The 13,203-nt window shown below is 40.9% G+C and overlaps 3 protein-coding genes across 3 annotated transcripts; 2 read left to right on the top strand and 1 right to left on the bottom strand.

The window, feature by feature from the left end:
• Nucleotides 1–5,039: 5,039 nt before the first annotated feature.
• On the top strand, nt 5,040–5,424 carry LOC128261546 (neuropeptide-like protein 31). Its single transcript, XM_052995289.1, has one exon. The coding sequence runs from the start codon at nt 5,048–5,050 to the stop codon at nt 5,345–5,347; it is 300 nt and encodes a 99-aa protein (XP_052851249.1). The 5' UTR covers nt 5,040–5,047; the 3' UTR covers nt 5,348–5,424.
• Nucleotides 5,425–7,020: 1,596 nt separating this feature from the next.
• LOC128261331 (uncharacterized) lies at nt 7,021–7,813 on the top strand. The gene has a single exon (XM_052994982.1). The coding sequence runs from the start codon at nt 7,047–7,049 to the stop codon at nt 7,329–7,331; it is 285 nt and encodes a 94-aa protein (XP_052850942.1). The 5' UTR covers nt 7,021–7,046; the 3' UTR covers nt 7,332–7,813.
• Nucleotides 7,814–9,664: 1,851 nt separating this feature from the next.
• Nucleotides 9,665–12,810, bottom strand: LOC128263414 (uncharacterized). The gene is made up of 2 exons (XM_052998446.1): nt 12,183–12,810; nt 9,665–10,277 (listed from the first exon to the last, which is right to left on the bottom strand). Exons 1-2 carry the CDS (start codon nt 12,688–12,690, stop codon nt 9,715–9,717), a joined length of 1,071 nt encoding a protein of 356 aa, XP_052854406.1. The 5' UTR covers nt 12,691–12,810; the 3' UTR covers nt 9,665–9,714.
• Nucleotides 12,811–13,203: the final 393 nt, after the last annotated feature.

Raw genomic sequence — 13,203 nt, forward strand, 5'->3', positions numbered from 1 at the left:
GCTCCGTGCCAAAAGTGCTGATTTATCTGCCTTCCTCGCAAGTATGCCTACACAATCAACGATCACCAAATCGATGGTGACAATTAGCAGCAATACCACTACTAGTGTAACCTGCACAATTACCAATGTCCAAGCTAGCGTGGTATGTACTCCTACATACACCGAAGCTGCAATCGTAGCGTCTAGCATTTACCCAACTATGTCTACTGACAGCAATTTGACAAAATGCCTCTTCCAAGCACAAGATCGTAATGTCCACAGGAAACGCAAAGGTGTGACTCAGTCCCCTTTATCTATCCTCACTCCCCCTCCGATCCGCAAAACTAAACGGCAGATCACTGTGCCTCCCAATGAGGCGGCCTCTACATCCACTGCCGCGCGTTTGGGGGACAATCGCTATGAGATTTTGGCTGATGAAGCGGAGACTATGGACCAAGACCTGTCGGATGCCGACTCTGACAATGATGACCCGACTGCCCCCCATGTAGTTGGACAACCCGCAAAATCAAACAAGCCGCCAGCTATATGCGTACCGAGTGTAAGCGATCCGCTTTCCTTGGAACAGGCCCTTAATCAGAGCATTGGTTCCTCTAATTATAATATACGTACCTCTAGGTTTGGTGTTTCCAGAATCTATACAACAAACTCCGACGCTTTCCGTGCAGCTGTTAAAACTCTAACAACGCTGAACTGTCAATTCTGGCATCACCAACTTAAGGAAGATAAACCCTATAGAGTAGTGCTTAAAGGCATCCATGCTAATGTTCCCAAATCACAGATTGAACAATCATTTAGTGAGCACGGCTTTGAGGTGCTAAATATATACTGCCCCAAAAAGACAGACTGGAAGAACATACAGGTCAATGAGGAAGATAATGAAAATACAATAAACTACAAAACTAGGCAAAATTTATTCTATATTAACCTAAAACAATGCCCGAACGTTGCAGAGGCCCTAAAAATAACTCAACTTGGCAGATACAGAGTCACTGTTGAACGTGCCTCCCGTAGAAAAGACCTATTACAATGTCAAAGATGCCAAATTTTTGGGCACTCTAAGAACTACTGTCTCCAGGCCCCTATTTGTGGTAAATGTAGTGGTCCTCATATGACCGGCTCAGCACTCTGCACAAGCGACATATGTTTGTGCGTAAACTGTGGAGGTGATCATGCCTCTACAGACAAGGTCTGCCCTGTCAGAGCAGAAAAATATAAGAAACTAAGGCCGAGGCCTAGGCTCCCGATGACTGATAGTCCTGTCACAAACAACCCCACTCAGCGCTCCACTCGTGGATACATATCAGGTGAGGCATTAAGGACCAACATTTCCTATGCTGACATTGTCCGACCCAACATTGTCCAAACAATAACTAATAAATCTCTGCAGAGTGACGCATGCTCACCCTCTGACTCTAGCCTCAACAACAAATTCGTTGCGCTAGAAAGCTCCATTCGTGCCATCAACTCCAGAATGGACCAACTATTTAAGCTTATACAGGAAACTGTAGAGGCGAACAAAGCTTTCAGAGAACTGGTCCAAGTTCTTATTTCACGGATGCCGAAATGACTCAACCAATCTTAAAAATCGGATTGTGGAACGCTCGGGGGTTAATTAGAGGTTCTGAAGAGCTTCGATTATTCCTCAATGCTCATAATATAGATATAATGCTTGCCACAGAAACACACATGCGAGATGGTCAGCGCATCTACCTGCCAGGTTATCTGACTTATCATGCCCTCCACCCCAGTGGTAACTGTAGGGGAGGCTCTGCAGTCATTATAAGATCTTCCTTAAGTCATAGCCCCCTGCCACCTACCTCTAGTAATGACAGGCAGATAGCTAGAGCTCAGCTGCAAACATCGGAGGGGTCTGTCACAATAGCTGCTGTATATCTGCCTCCAAGGGAAAGATGGACAAAAACCGAATTTGAATCCATGTTTTCTGCTTTAGGCAACAAATTTATTGCTGGAGGTGATTATAATGCCAAACATGTATGGTGGGGTAATTCAAGAGGCTGCCCTAGAGGCAATCTGATGCAAGAAGTCATTGTGAATGGGCAATACCAAGTTCTGGCTACGGGCGAACCCACTTTCTACTCCTACAATCCCCTAATAGCACCGTCAGCACTAGACTTCTTTGTTACTAATGGGTTCACAATGGGCAGGCTAAATGTGCGAACACTTCACGAACTGTCGTCGGACCACGTCCCGGTTTTGGCTGAACTGCATACCACGCCGTTGAGAAAACCACAACGATCACGATTACTTGCCCACGGTGCCAACATAAACGTCTTCAAAGCCCACCTTGAACAGCTGAGCGAGGTTAATATACAAATGCTAGAGGAGGGGGATATTGATAGTGCCATCAGACTTTTCATGAGTAAAATAAGCCAGGCTGCTGAGCTTGCGGCACCCAGAAACCGGCATGACACATACGCTCCTAGACCACTCCAGTTACCACCCAGAATTGCGGCCTTGCTTAGTCTGAAACGTAGAGTAAGAAGGGAATACGCAAGAACAGGAGATTATCGTATCCAACAGATACACAGTAGGCTGGCCAACTGTCTACATAAGGCCCTTGCCAGAAGAAAGCAGGACCAAATAGACAACTTTCTTGAAAACTTGGGGACAGACGCCAGTACAAATTATTCATTGTGGCGAATCACGAAAAGGTACAAAGCTCAGCCCACCCCAAAATCAGCTATTAGAAATACCACAGGTGGCTGGTGTCGCACTAGCCAGGAGAAAGCTGAAGTGTTCGCTAAAAACCTTGAGCAGCGTTTTCGGCCTTACGATTATGCACCGGAAAGGCAATGTCAACAAGTTGAAGAGTACTTGGAATCTCCATTTCAATTGAGCCTGCCTGTTAGCCCTGTAACGTTGTCAGAAGTAAAGATCCTAGTATCTAAAATGTCGCCAAAGAAAACTCCTGGGGAAGACCTTCTTGACAACAGAACCATTCGACTTCTACCAGATAAAGCCTTGCAGTTCCTTGTGCTGATATACAACAGTATATTAAATATTGGATATTTTCCGAAAGTCTGGAAATCGGCGAGTATAATAATGATACTCAAACCTGGAAAACTGCCGACAAATGTGGACTCGTACAGGCCCATCAGTCTACTTCCTTCACTGGGGAAAATTATGGAAAGGCTTATCCTAAACAGGCTACTAACTTTCGAAAATGTCACCAGAGCGATCCCGAAATTCCAGTTCGGTTTCCGCCTACAGCACGGCACTCCTGAGCAACTGCATAGAGTAGTCAACTTTACGCTAGAAGCCATGGAAAATAAAGAATACGCTGTGGCTGCCTTCCTTGATATTCAACAGGCTTTTGACAGGGTCTGGCACCCTGGGCTTCTTTACAAAGCGAAGAGTCTGTTCACGCCTCAGCTGTTCCAGCTTGTAAAAAGTTTCCTTGAAGAACGCACATTCCACGTCTCTGACGATGGGTACAAATCGACCGTCAAACGTATTTCTGCTGGAGTCCCACAAGGTAGCGTACTTGGCCCGACCCTGTATTCCATTTTCGCTTCGGACATGCCGACTCACACACCAATCACGGAAGTTGAAGAAAAGGATGTGCTAATAGCTACCTACGCTGATGATACTGCTGTACTCACAAAAAGTAAAAGTATCTTAGCAGCCACATTTGCACTGCAAGAATACCTGGATGCATTTCAACTATGGGCTGAGAACTGGAATGTGCGAATCAACGCTGACAAATGCGCCAATGTGACGTTCACAAACCGCCGAGAAACTTGTCCAGGTGTCAGTCTGAATGGAAGTCCAATCAGGCACCATCAGGCGTATAAATACCTAGGTGTCACCCTAGACAAGAAACTTACCTTCAAGAGGCATATCACGGCTGTACAGCACTCCTTCAGGAGCAAGGTTGCTCGTATGTCATGGCTACTTGCCCCACGCAACAGGTTATCCCTGGGCTGCAAGGTCATGATTTACAAGGCCATACTAGCGCCCAGTCTCTTCTACGGTCTTCAAGTTTATGGCATTGCGGCGAAATCTAATCTTAACAAGATCCGAATTTTACAGTCTAAAACTTTGAGGAGGATCTCTGGGGCTCCTTGGTATATGCGAACCAGCGACATAGAACGCGACCTCAAGGTGCCCAAAATCGGCGACAAGCTGCAGTCTATTTCAAAGAAGTACATGGAACGACTCAATGCGCATCCTAACAGCCTAGCCAGGAAACTTGGAACTGCGGCCATTAATTACGCTGACCCTCAGACAACCGTTAGAAGAAGACTGAAGCGGCACCACCCTCAAGACCTACCTGACCGGGTTCTGACATAATATGTATTAACTCGAAAAACAAAATTAACAATATTTCTACCTAAAATGTAACCTTAAATTACTAGTCTTAAGAAAAACACTATAGACAATTGTATTTGAATTAATTAATAGACTGATTAGATTAAGCTGCCACTTGGGTAGCAGTGTGCTAATCGAATAATAAAAATATACATATAAAAAAAAAAAAAAAAAAAAAAAAAAAAAAAAAAAATAGCCGAAAACTATGCCACACTTTACACTTAACACAAAATAAAGTCTTTTAAACCATTTCGAATGACACATATGAAATGTTGATGATTTTTTTATTTGTCTGTCTGGTGGATAATTATACTTGTTTATGAACTAATACGATGATGGTACCTTAGGATCCACAAGAGTCTTACCCGTACCTAAAGTAATATATAAATTAAAATATATAAAATAAAATAAAAATTCCAAAATAAAGCAACCTGCCGTTGTGACAAAATTAGGCATTTTATTTGTCTTTTATGCAAATGTATAAACAATATAATTATTGTAAACAAACGAAAGCCATCTGGTCAAACAAGTTTGGAGTGCATTTAACAAGAAATAATTAGTATTTAAGAAATTGGTAGATAACTGTATTGAGAACAATTAAAAATACAATTTGCATTTGCTAACATTGATTCCCATAAATAAGTCCGAGAACTGGTTCAGGTCCCGATCCAAATTAACTGCAGAGGTGTGTATAAAAGCGACCCCAGTCCCGCAGATGGCACAACAACACACAGCATCCACGATGAAGTTCTTCGCAATCTGCGCATTCCTGATCCTTGCCCTGGTGTCGGTCCACGGCCATGGAGGACGATTCGGACATGGAGGATATGGTGGATATGGAGGCGGCGGATATGGAGGACATGGTGGCTACGGCGGACCCGGTGGTTATGGAGGACCCGGTGGTTACGGAGGACCTGGTGGCTACGGAGGACCTGGTGGTTACGGAGGACGCGGCGGCTATGGAGGAAGTACCGCTAATGCTAATGCTGTGGCCACCGCCAATGGAGGATATTGAGCCGTTAGATAGTTTGATAACTGCATTCCCAACTTACTAAGTGTCTTTCAATAAAAACTAATATTATTGCAAAACTACATTGTGGCTAATTGTAAACCGGTGCAGAATATTTTTATATGTTGGTCAAAACTTGGACCACGATGAACATGGGGCTTTCTTGTAATAGTTAAGAGGCGTTAGCCATTTTTATAACCCTAATTGCCTTTATTCGATAAAAGAAAAGAATAACTTTCTTCAAAAATTGTGTTTTCATACAATTTCAGAAGAACATAAAAAAACCATTTATCCATAACCACCTGCTTGACAATTCGGTAAGCAGGATAAATTAGATTGGGGCAAAGCCAAATTCCAAGAATCCTACTTCCCAACATAACGAAACTCTGTGGAAACCCCAATTAATATTGTTTTTCTTTCTCATGTTATTACTTATGGGAAATATTTTACAAAGGTTTATTTATATTATTTTACTTATATTGTTTACTTATCAAATAACTTAACGTATTATTAGTGTAAAAACTTTATTGTAATTAAAGCAAACGATTTACCGAAGCTCAAAATTTTATAATGTTGCCTTCTTTTCAAGGAATATTTTTTTTTGTTATTTGAACATCAGCTACCCGAAGTTCACTTATTCTAGTTTTGATTATTTAAGTTAACTTAATGCATTGCCAAAAATAATCAAGAGATTTGGTTAGCCTGGCACTTTGTTATTATAAGAGAAGTGTTACTTCTACCATGTAAGTAGCTTGAAAGCGAAATTAAATGATGCAGTCGTTAGATTGTTTAACTAAAAAGTCAGCTTATTAAGCCGATTTAGTGATCGGCCTGTAAATATGCTTCAGTTAACTAAGTGTCTGAGACGTCTTCAACTAACCTGTTTTCAATTATTGGTCGCACAATATACATCCATTAAATAATATAAAACGCCATGCAATCTTAATATATGGCTAATTAGTGTGCCAAACGGAACCCCCTATATATATGTACTTTTAATAGCATTAAGCTTGTTCCAATTTTTTTTTTTTTCGCAAAACAAGTCTAAGCCGCCTGTTGCGGATGCTGGTATAAAAGTAGCCGGCACACGCTCACAGTGCATCGCAAGTTCCGACGATGAAGTTCCTGGCTGTCTGCATTTTCCTGATCTTCGCCCTGGTGGCCGTTCAGGCCCATCCTGGTCGAGGTGGATTCTACGGTGGAGGACGTGGTGGTGGTGCTGGTGGTGCCGTTGCCTCGGCAAACGCCAATGCCGTGGCCAGAAGCGATGGATACGGCCCAGCATCCGCTTCTGCCTCGGCAAACGCTGAGGCCAACGCCTCTGGATAGATCCTTAAGCAGCTCTAAACTGGACTCTCCGAATTGTTCCGAACTCTCGAAAAATACCGACTCTAGATAAATATTAAAATGCTAAGTACGTTCTTTGGAAATAACAACTATTGTCTTTTTAGTGGATCACTAGTTGGGCATCATTTATAGGGGCAAAATACAATACGTATCTGGTGCACCCTAAAAATTGGCTACACTTTAAACTTATGTTTTTGTAAATTTCTACTATAGCTGAAAAACCAGTATAATAGTCATAAGCTGGTTCTAGCTTTTTTTTTTTTAATTTTCTGCTAATTTAAAAAAAAAAGAAATCGAAGTCAAGTTTAAGAGTATAAAAGCAGTGCCACACAGTCAGTGGGCATATCAAGTTTCGACGATGAAGTTCCTGGCCATCTGCATTTTCCTGATCCTAGCCCTGGTGGCCGTTCAGGCCCATCCTGGCCACGGTAACCGTGGTGGACCCGGTGGATCCTTCGGTGGACAGGGTGGACCAGGTGGACCCGGTGGATCCTTTGGTGGACAGGGTGGCGGTAGTGCCAGCGCCACTGCCAACGCCAGTGCCGATGCCAAAAGCCAAGGAGGTGGCCCAGCCTCAGCCACCGCCAACGCAAACGCCGTCGCCACTTCCCAGGGAAGCGGAGGCCATGGAAACCGAGGATAGATCCAAAACCAAGGCAGAAGTGAACCCTAAACCCTCCAAACTACCTTAAAAAGTGGGCACGTCGCCAGACGGGCCTCTAAATTCGAAGCGACCCCGATTAATATATTAAAATGCTAAATTTGTTTTTCGGAAATCACAGCTTTTGTTCTTTTTTCTGGTCTATGAGGAAATTTATTACTATAACTTGGGAATACGTTAAAGATGCAGTGACGTCATTGCACCCTAAAAGCTACATTTAAAGGAGAAGAGATCATAAACTCAGCATCTTATGTTTTTGTAAAATTCAGTGGTTGTTTAAAACCCGTTCGTTTGGTTTATTCAATTTATTAGCATAATTTGTACTTTGCTAGCAAATTTCATGCCTCCATATTAATAAAACGGCGTTGTTTTTTTTTTGTTTATTTATTGGTGTTGAGAAAGTTTTCTGCATTAGATTATTAACCCATTGTATAAAATTTGTCAATAGAATACAAATTTATAAACGTTTGCTCGTCTTTTTCAACTTTTGGAAAGATTATTTTTGTACGCTTATCGAAAATAAATAAGCTAAAAACTTGCACTACTTTTTTTATAATGCTTAAAATGAATCAAAGAAAATATAGCACTAAACATCAAAATAACTCTCACCAAGCAGAAGTAAATAAAATAAAGAGAAAGTGAGACAAATAAAATAAGGCAAAAATTTAATTGAATTTTCAATGGTTTATATGACAGATTTTTTATTCGTAGAAGGATTTTTTACCAAAGTTTATTACCTTTGGACTCTTGTTCTTTTTAAAGCGAATTAAAAATTGACTCAAATTTAATTAAATCTCAAATGCAAAGGTAAATGCAAACTAAATTGACCATGTCCAGCTACTGTCCACTTTATCTTTTTCATTCACAGTTTTAAGTCCAGCTTATCGATGCTCCTGTAGGTTTTTTTTAGCGACGATTTCAATCATTTTGGAACAAACGACGAATTCATGTTTTTGAATTTCTTTTACAACGTAAACAAGTGTATATGTCTGTCGAAAACTTATACAAAAAACTAATGATGATAATGACGACTGTCATTATAGCGTTGAAAATGGATCCTTTGAAAACGTTTGAATGAAACTATAACACAAACGCTCTCAAGGATATAAAAGCGATGTGACGTCAATCGATTTATCTTCGAGCTCCTAAAAACTTGCTACGTTTCTGAGGTAAACAAAATTGTGATTTCACAGCTTCACATCTGGCTAAATTTCTACGGTAGCTAAACCTATCTGGAAACCAGTTTTTTTTAATTTATTGCTTTGATTTGCGTAAACTATTTGCATTTTTTTTGCATAGCTAGTGTTTCACTTAACAAAACACAAGCATCTAATTAAGCATAACAATACAGTTTTTACAATTTTTGTTATTTTGCTTTAGAAAGTGGAACAAAAAGGACCGTTTGAAAGAGTATAATTTCTTCGTTTTTATTCTTTAAGTGTGTAAGGCCGTTAGGGCTAAGCTCCTTAAACCCTTTTTTGTCTTAAAAAAATTGTCTAAAAAGTCATAGCCCAAAAAATAAACACCTTATGTTAGAAGCAAAATGCCCTACTTCTAAGTACTTCAACTTATTATTCCTAAAACTACTGGATTGTTTAACTTTTTGTTTGCAATCTATTTCAAATGTTGCAATGTTTCTTATTTTTGAACAGTAATTTTGTGCTTCTAACGAATCAATATCTCAATTAAACATTTTATATTTAGAGATTAAATCTTTTTAGCCTTTATTAAGTGAGTGTTGCAGTAACAATTCCACAAAGAAAACGTAGCTAATGGATCACGAACTTGAGACGTGACAAACACTCAGCTGACCGGTTAATTTTCGGCACTTCGGCAAAGTATATAGTTTAACTATTTGGTGATTATTGCTTTCAAATTAACTTATGTTTATTTAGTAAATTCTGTTGACAGAAAAATTAGGTATACCCAATAAAAATATATATGTTGAAGGAAAGCGTATTCAAAACATGTTTACTTCCTAGATCGCAAAATATACAAATTCTAAGCCGATATTAGTTGATATATTTGTAAGGAGTAGATTTTAGCTTTGTAGAACAAAAATGGGACTTGGTGTTAAGCTCAGTGAATAGATAAAAATGATAGATTTTATGTATAAGTAAGTTCAAAATCGATATATATATACATTTTCTGAAGAAAAGTACTTGGAAATAAATAATTTACAACTTTTAACTGTAGTTGTATCTTCTATATTGTTTTGATCTCATTTGTTACTATTGAACTTCTTAAGAGCAGGGCTCTTGGCCAAATATAAAACAAGTTCTGCTTCAAAATATTTTGTTTTCAGTTTTTGTATTTAACATAATAAAAAATAAAAAATTTAATAATTTAAAATCGTAGTCGCGGCTTATTTGCCAAAGGCGCTGGAGCTAGCACTAGCATTAGCATTGGCACTAGCACCACCTCCACGAGAGCTGGCGTTGGCGTTAGCATTGGCATTAGCGTTTCCACCTCCAAAACCGTTTCCATCGGCGACGGCGTTGGCATTAGCATTAGCTTCGCTGTTTCCGCCCCCAAATCCAGGACCGCCTCCAAATCCAGGACCGCCGCCGAAACCTCCTTGGTTTCCGAATCCGTTCTGTCCACCGAATCCACCTTGTTGTTGTCCTCTAAAACCGCCTGGTCCTCCGGGACCTCCGGGTCCTCCAAATCCAGGTCCGCCTGGTCCCCCGAAACCACCTCCTGGACGACCTCCAAAGCCACCGCCTGGACCACCTCCAAAGCCACCTCCTGGACCACCTCCAAAGCCACCCTGCTGACCACCGAAGCCACCTTGACCTTGAGATTGAGCGTTGGCGTTGGCATTGGCGTTGGCTTCGCTACCACCGAACGGCGGGGCGGCAGCGGACACGGCCAGGATTACGGCGAGAACGACGAAGACCTTCATGGTGATCTGCTTGATCGGAGTGACTTAACAAACTTAGTAGCCAATGCCCCAGGGCCCGGCTTTTATAGTGGCCAGACGTCCGGCAGACGCAAACAAAAAAAACTGAGAATGCCCCGCCACTCGGGAAAAAATTAGCATGCAAACAATAGTCACTGCCGAAAAATATTATCGGTGATCGGGGACTTAGGTAGGGCCTGAGTAGAGCAGATATCATCAGAAAGAGTCAGATAGATTTATGATTAAATGCAATGGTTTGAGGAAAGTTTGCAAATGTGTTTAGTCCAACACGAGCCGCGATCGTGGTGGTTTTCTATGGAACCGGTTTGCCCCTATCAATATTTAAGCGATTATTAATATTTGTGTTTATATTTCATTAGGCATTTATTTATTTTTTTTTTTTTCGGCACTGTCACCGCTTTGGTACTTTGTTATTTTATAAGAAAACTGGTAGAGCATCAAAGCGGAAGGAAAAATCCCTTTAAGTTGTTAAAAAATCAAAAATATTTCTGATTAAAAGTTTGTTTTTTAAGTTTATTCAATTAAATTCGTTCGTTACCTGTTGCCGCTGCTTAAATACAACGTTTTTACTATTTTATGGAGTCACATAAAAAGCTTTGTTTTTTGCATGCTTAAAAAGTGTGGGACGAATCAGACTGCTCTATTTGACATAAATACATACTATAGTATTAAAAAAATTAAGTTTGGTATAAGACTTAACCAAGGCAATTTTATTATTTCCAAAATCCTAGTGTTATGAAAAATTAACAACAAACCACATAGTCTCCACATCCAGAAATACAAATTTGTTGCTTGTCATCATTCGTATATTACAAATATTTTTCTTACAACGCACACGCTCTTGAATAATTAACACTTTTTTAACCGTTTCCTTGTTCTATTATCAATCCCAATTTATTCAATTATATAAAACAAATACAATTTTGTCTGTAACCGCACAAGCCCCTATAGAATTTACATAAATATAAGTTTGTAAATATAAGTTTGTATTATTTCCAATTTACATTTTAGATTCAAATTAAATAGGCTGCCGGACCAGCAAAATAAAAATGATAATATAAACTGCGGACGTAAAATGTGTCGGATCAATGCGATAAAGTCCACACAGCTGCCTAACTCTTTAACGAAAATAAATACAAATATAATATAAAAAAGTATATTTACTCTTTGTCATGCATTAATGTTAATTCAGTTAAAAGTTTGTAACGCAGTGACCCTATAAAGTGTGTATATTCTTGATCAGCATATTTGATGGTGTTTTTTTCGCACCTGTTTTGTTTTGGTTTTTTTATCCAATAAGAATTATGAAGTGTGATGATTTGTTTCTTGTTAAGTTTGTGCATACATACTCAATAACCAAAATAAAAATATAAAAATATCAATCATCAGCTACGTTTAAGGAAAACCAGATAAGTATATTCTGTTTGATCATTTACATTATGTGCTTGAACTATTTATCTCGAAATCTAAGTGGTTTATTAGCATAAAAATATATCACATTCAAGACATTCTCGATTTGTTTGTTTTATTCTCTTGCATATAAATTTAGTTATTTAGAATTTTCGAGAAAAACGCTTGTATGTTTAAAGGCAACAAATTTATGCCGAATGCCAATACATTTTCCGATCGTTTCTTGGCAGTAATACTGTACAGAAAACGAACTGCTGCCAAAGTTTCTAAACCTTTTTGAAACTGTTTAAATATATTCCGATTTTCCATAGTGAAAAAGGTTTCTCGGGCAGCGGTTTTAATTTGTTGGAAAGAGATTTCTTCAAGGAATCAATTCCGCACAAAAACCTACCTGCTGCATAGCACTAATTGAAAAACAATTAAAGTATTTTGATTTTAATTTATTAATTTTTTATTCACAGTCATTTCTTATCGCTTAATTAATTTTAACTTGGCTTAACCGCGGAATCCGGCGCCTCCTGAAGCAGCAGAGGCAGAAGAAGATGCGGTAGCGGATCCGCCACCTCGTCCACCACCACCAGAAGCCGAAGCCGAGGAGGATGCCGAGGCAGTGGACGAGCCGCCGGCGCCACCGCCGCCGAAACCGCCTCCTGGACGACCTCCAAAGCCGCCGGGTCCGAATCCTGGACCGCCGCCGCCGCCGAATCCGCCATGTGGACGACCTCCGAAGCCGCCGCCACCGAAGCCGCCGCCACCGAAACCGCCAGGGCCGCGATTAAATCCGCCACCACCGAATCCAGGGCCACCACCGAATCCAGGGCCCCCTCCGAATCCAGGGTTACCTCCAAATCCAGGTCCGCCACCGAATCCACCGGGACGTCCTCCAAATCCGCCGCCGCCCTGAGCGTTGGCATTGGCATTGGCATTAGCGTTGGCGTTGCCGCCGCCAAACTGAGGCAGGGCCGATGCCACAGCCACCAGGACGGAGAGTGCGATGAAGAGTTTCATGTTGAGTTGTTGCCGCTTCGAGAGCTGTCCCCACACTTGGCCACTGCACCGGCGGGTCCGGCTTTTATTCAGTTCCGCGTCCGAAAAGAGATTCGTAGATCTCTCGGTGATCCACCCTCAAAACGAACTCTTCGCAGCAGCAGACCGACAGCAACAAAAAACGGAACGTATTATCAATATTTATAGCCCGGCTCATTAGCAGGTTCGGGGCGTACGATCGCCAGACCCTACGCTCAACAGACCCGGCCATTCGATCCGCACTGCAACCGGTTAATCCCAAACTCGAGCGCACCTCAGACGCGCCCCCTTCTCTAGCCGTCCACTATTAAGACAGCATAACGATCGATTTGGGTCCCCTGATGTCATTAGTGGAGCAGTTTTGGCGGTGGGGACTGCAGGGAGGTAAATTATAGATAGATATGCCCAAGGGGTTGTCTAAGATCATTGCAGGTAGATTTAATTCTACGAAAAATCCCAAAAAGTCTAGAAAGCCAAGATCTGCTGATAATGTTT

Source organism: Drosophila gunungcola, unplaced genomic scaffold, assembly GCF_025200985.1.
Source record: "Drosophila gunungcola strain Sukarami unplaced genomic scaffold, Dgunungcola_SK_2 000001F, whole genome shotgun sequence".
In the NCBI taxonomy this organism is placed as follows: domain Eukaryota; kingdom Metazoa; phylum Arthropoda; class Insecta; order Diptera; family Drosophilidae; genus Drosophila; species Drosophila gunungcola.

Bases quoted from the DNA above. Each gene is read 5' to 3' on its own strand.
- LOC128261331 (XM_052994982.1), top strand. From the start codon at position 7,047: ATGAAGTTCCTGGCCATCTGCATTTTCCTGATCCTAGCCCTGGTGGCC.
- LOC128263414 (XM_052998446.1), bottom strand. From the start codon at position 12,690: ATGAAACTCTTCATCGCACTCTCCGTCCTGGTGGCTGTGGCATCGGCC. The intron at 10,278-12,182 runs GTTAAGCCAAGT...AAGTTTGTTAAG, and splicing joins AGGAGGCGCCGGATTCCGCG to TCACTCCGATCAAGCAGATC.
- LOC128261546 (XM_052995289.1), top strand. From the start codon at position 5,048: ATGGCACAACAACACACAGCATCCACGATGAAGTTCTTCGCAATCTGC.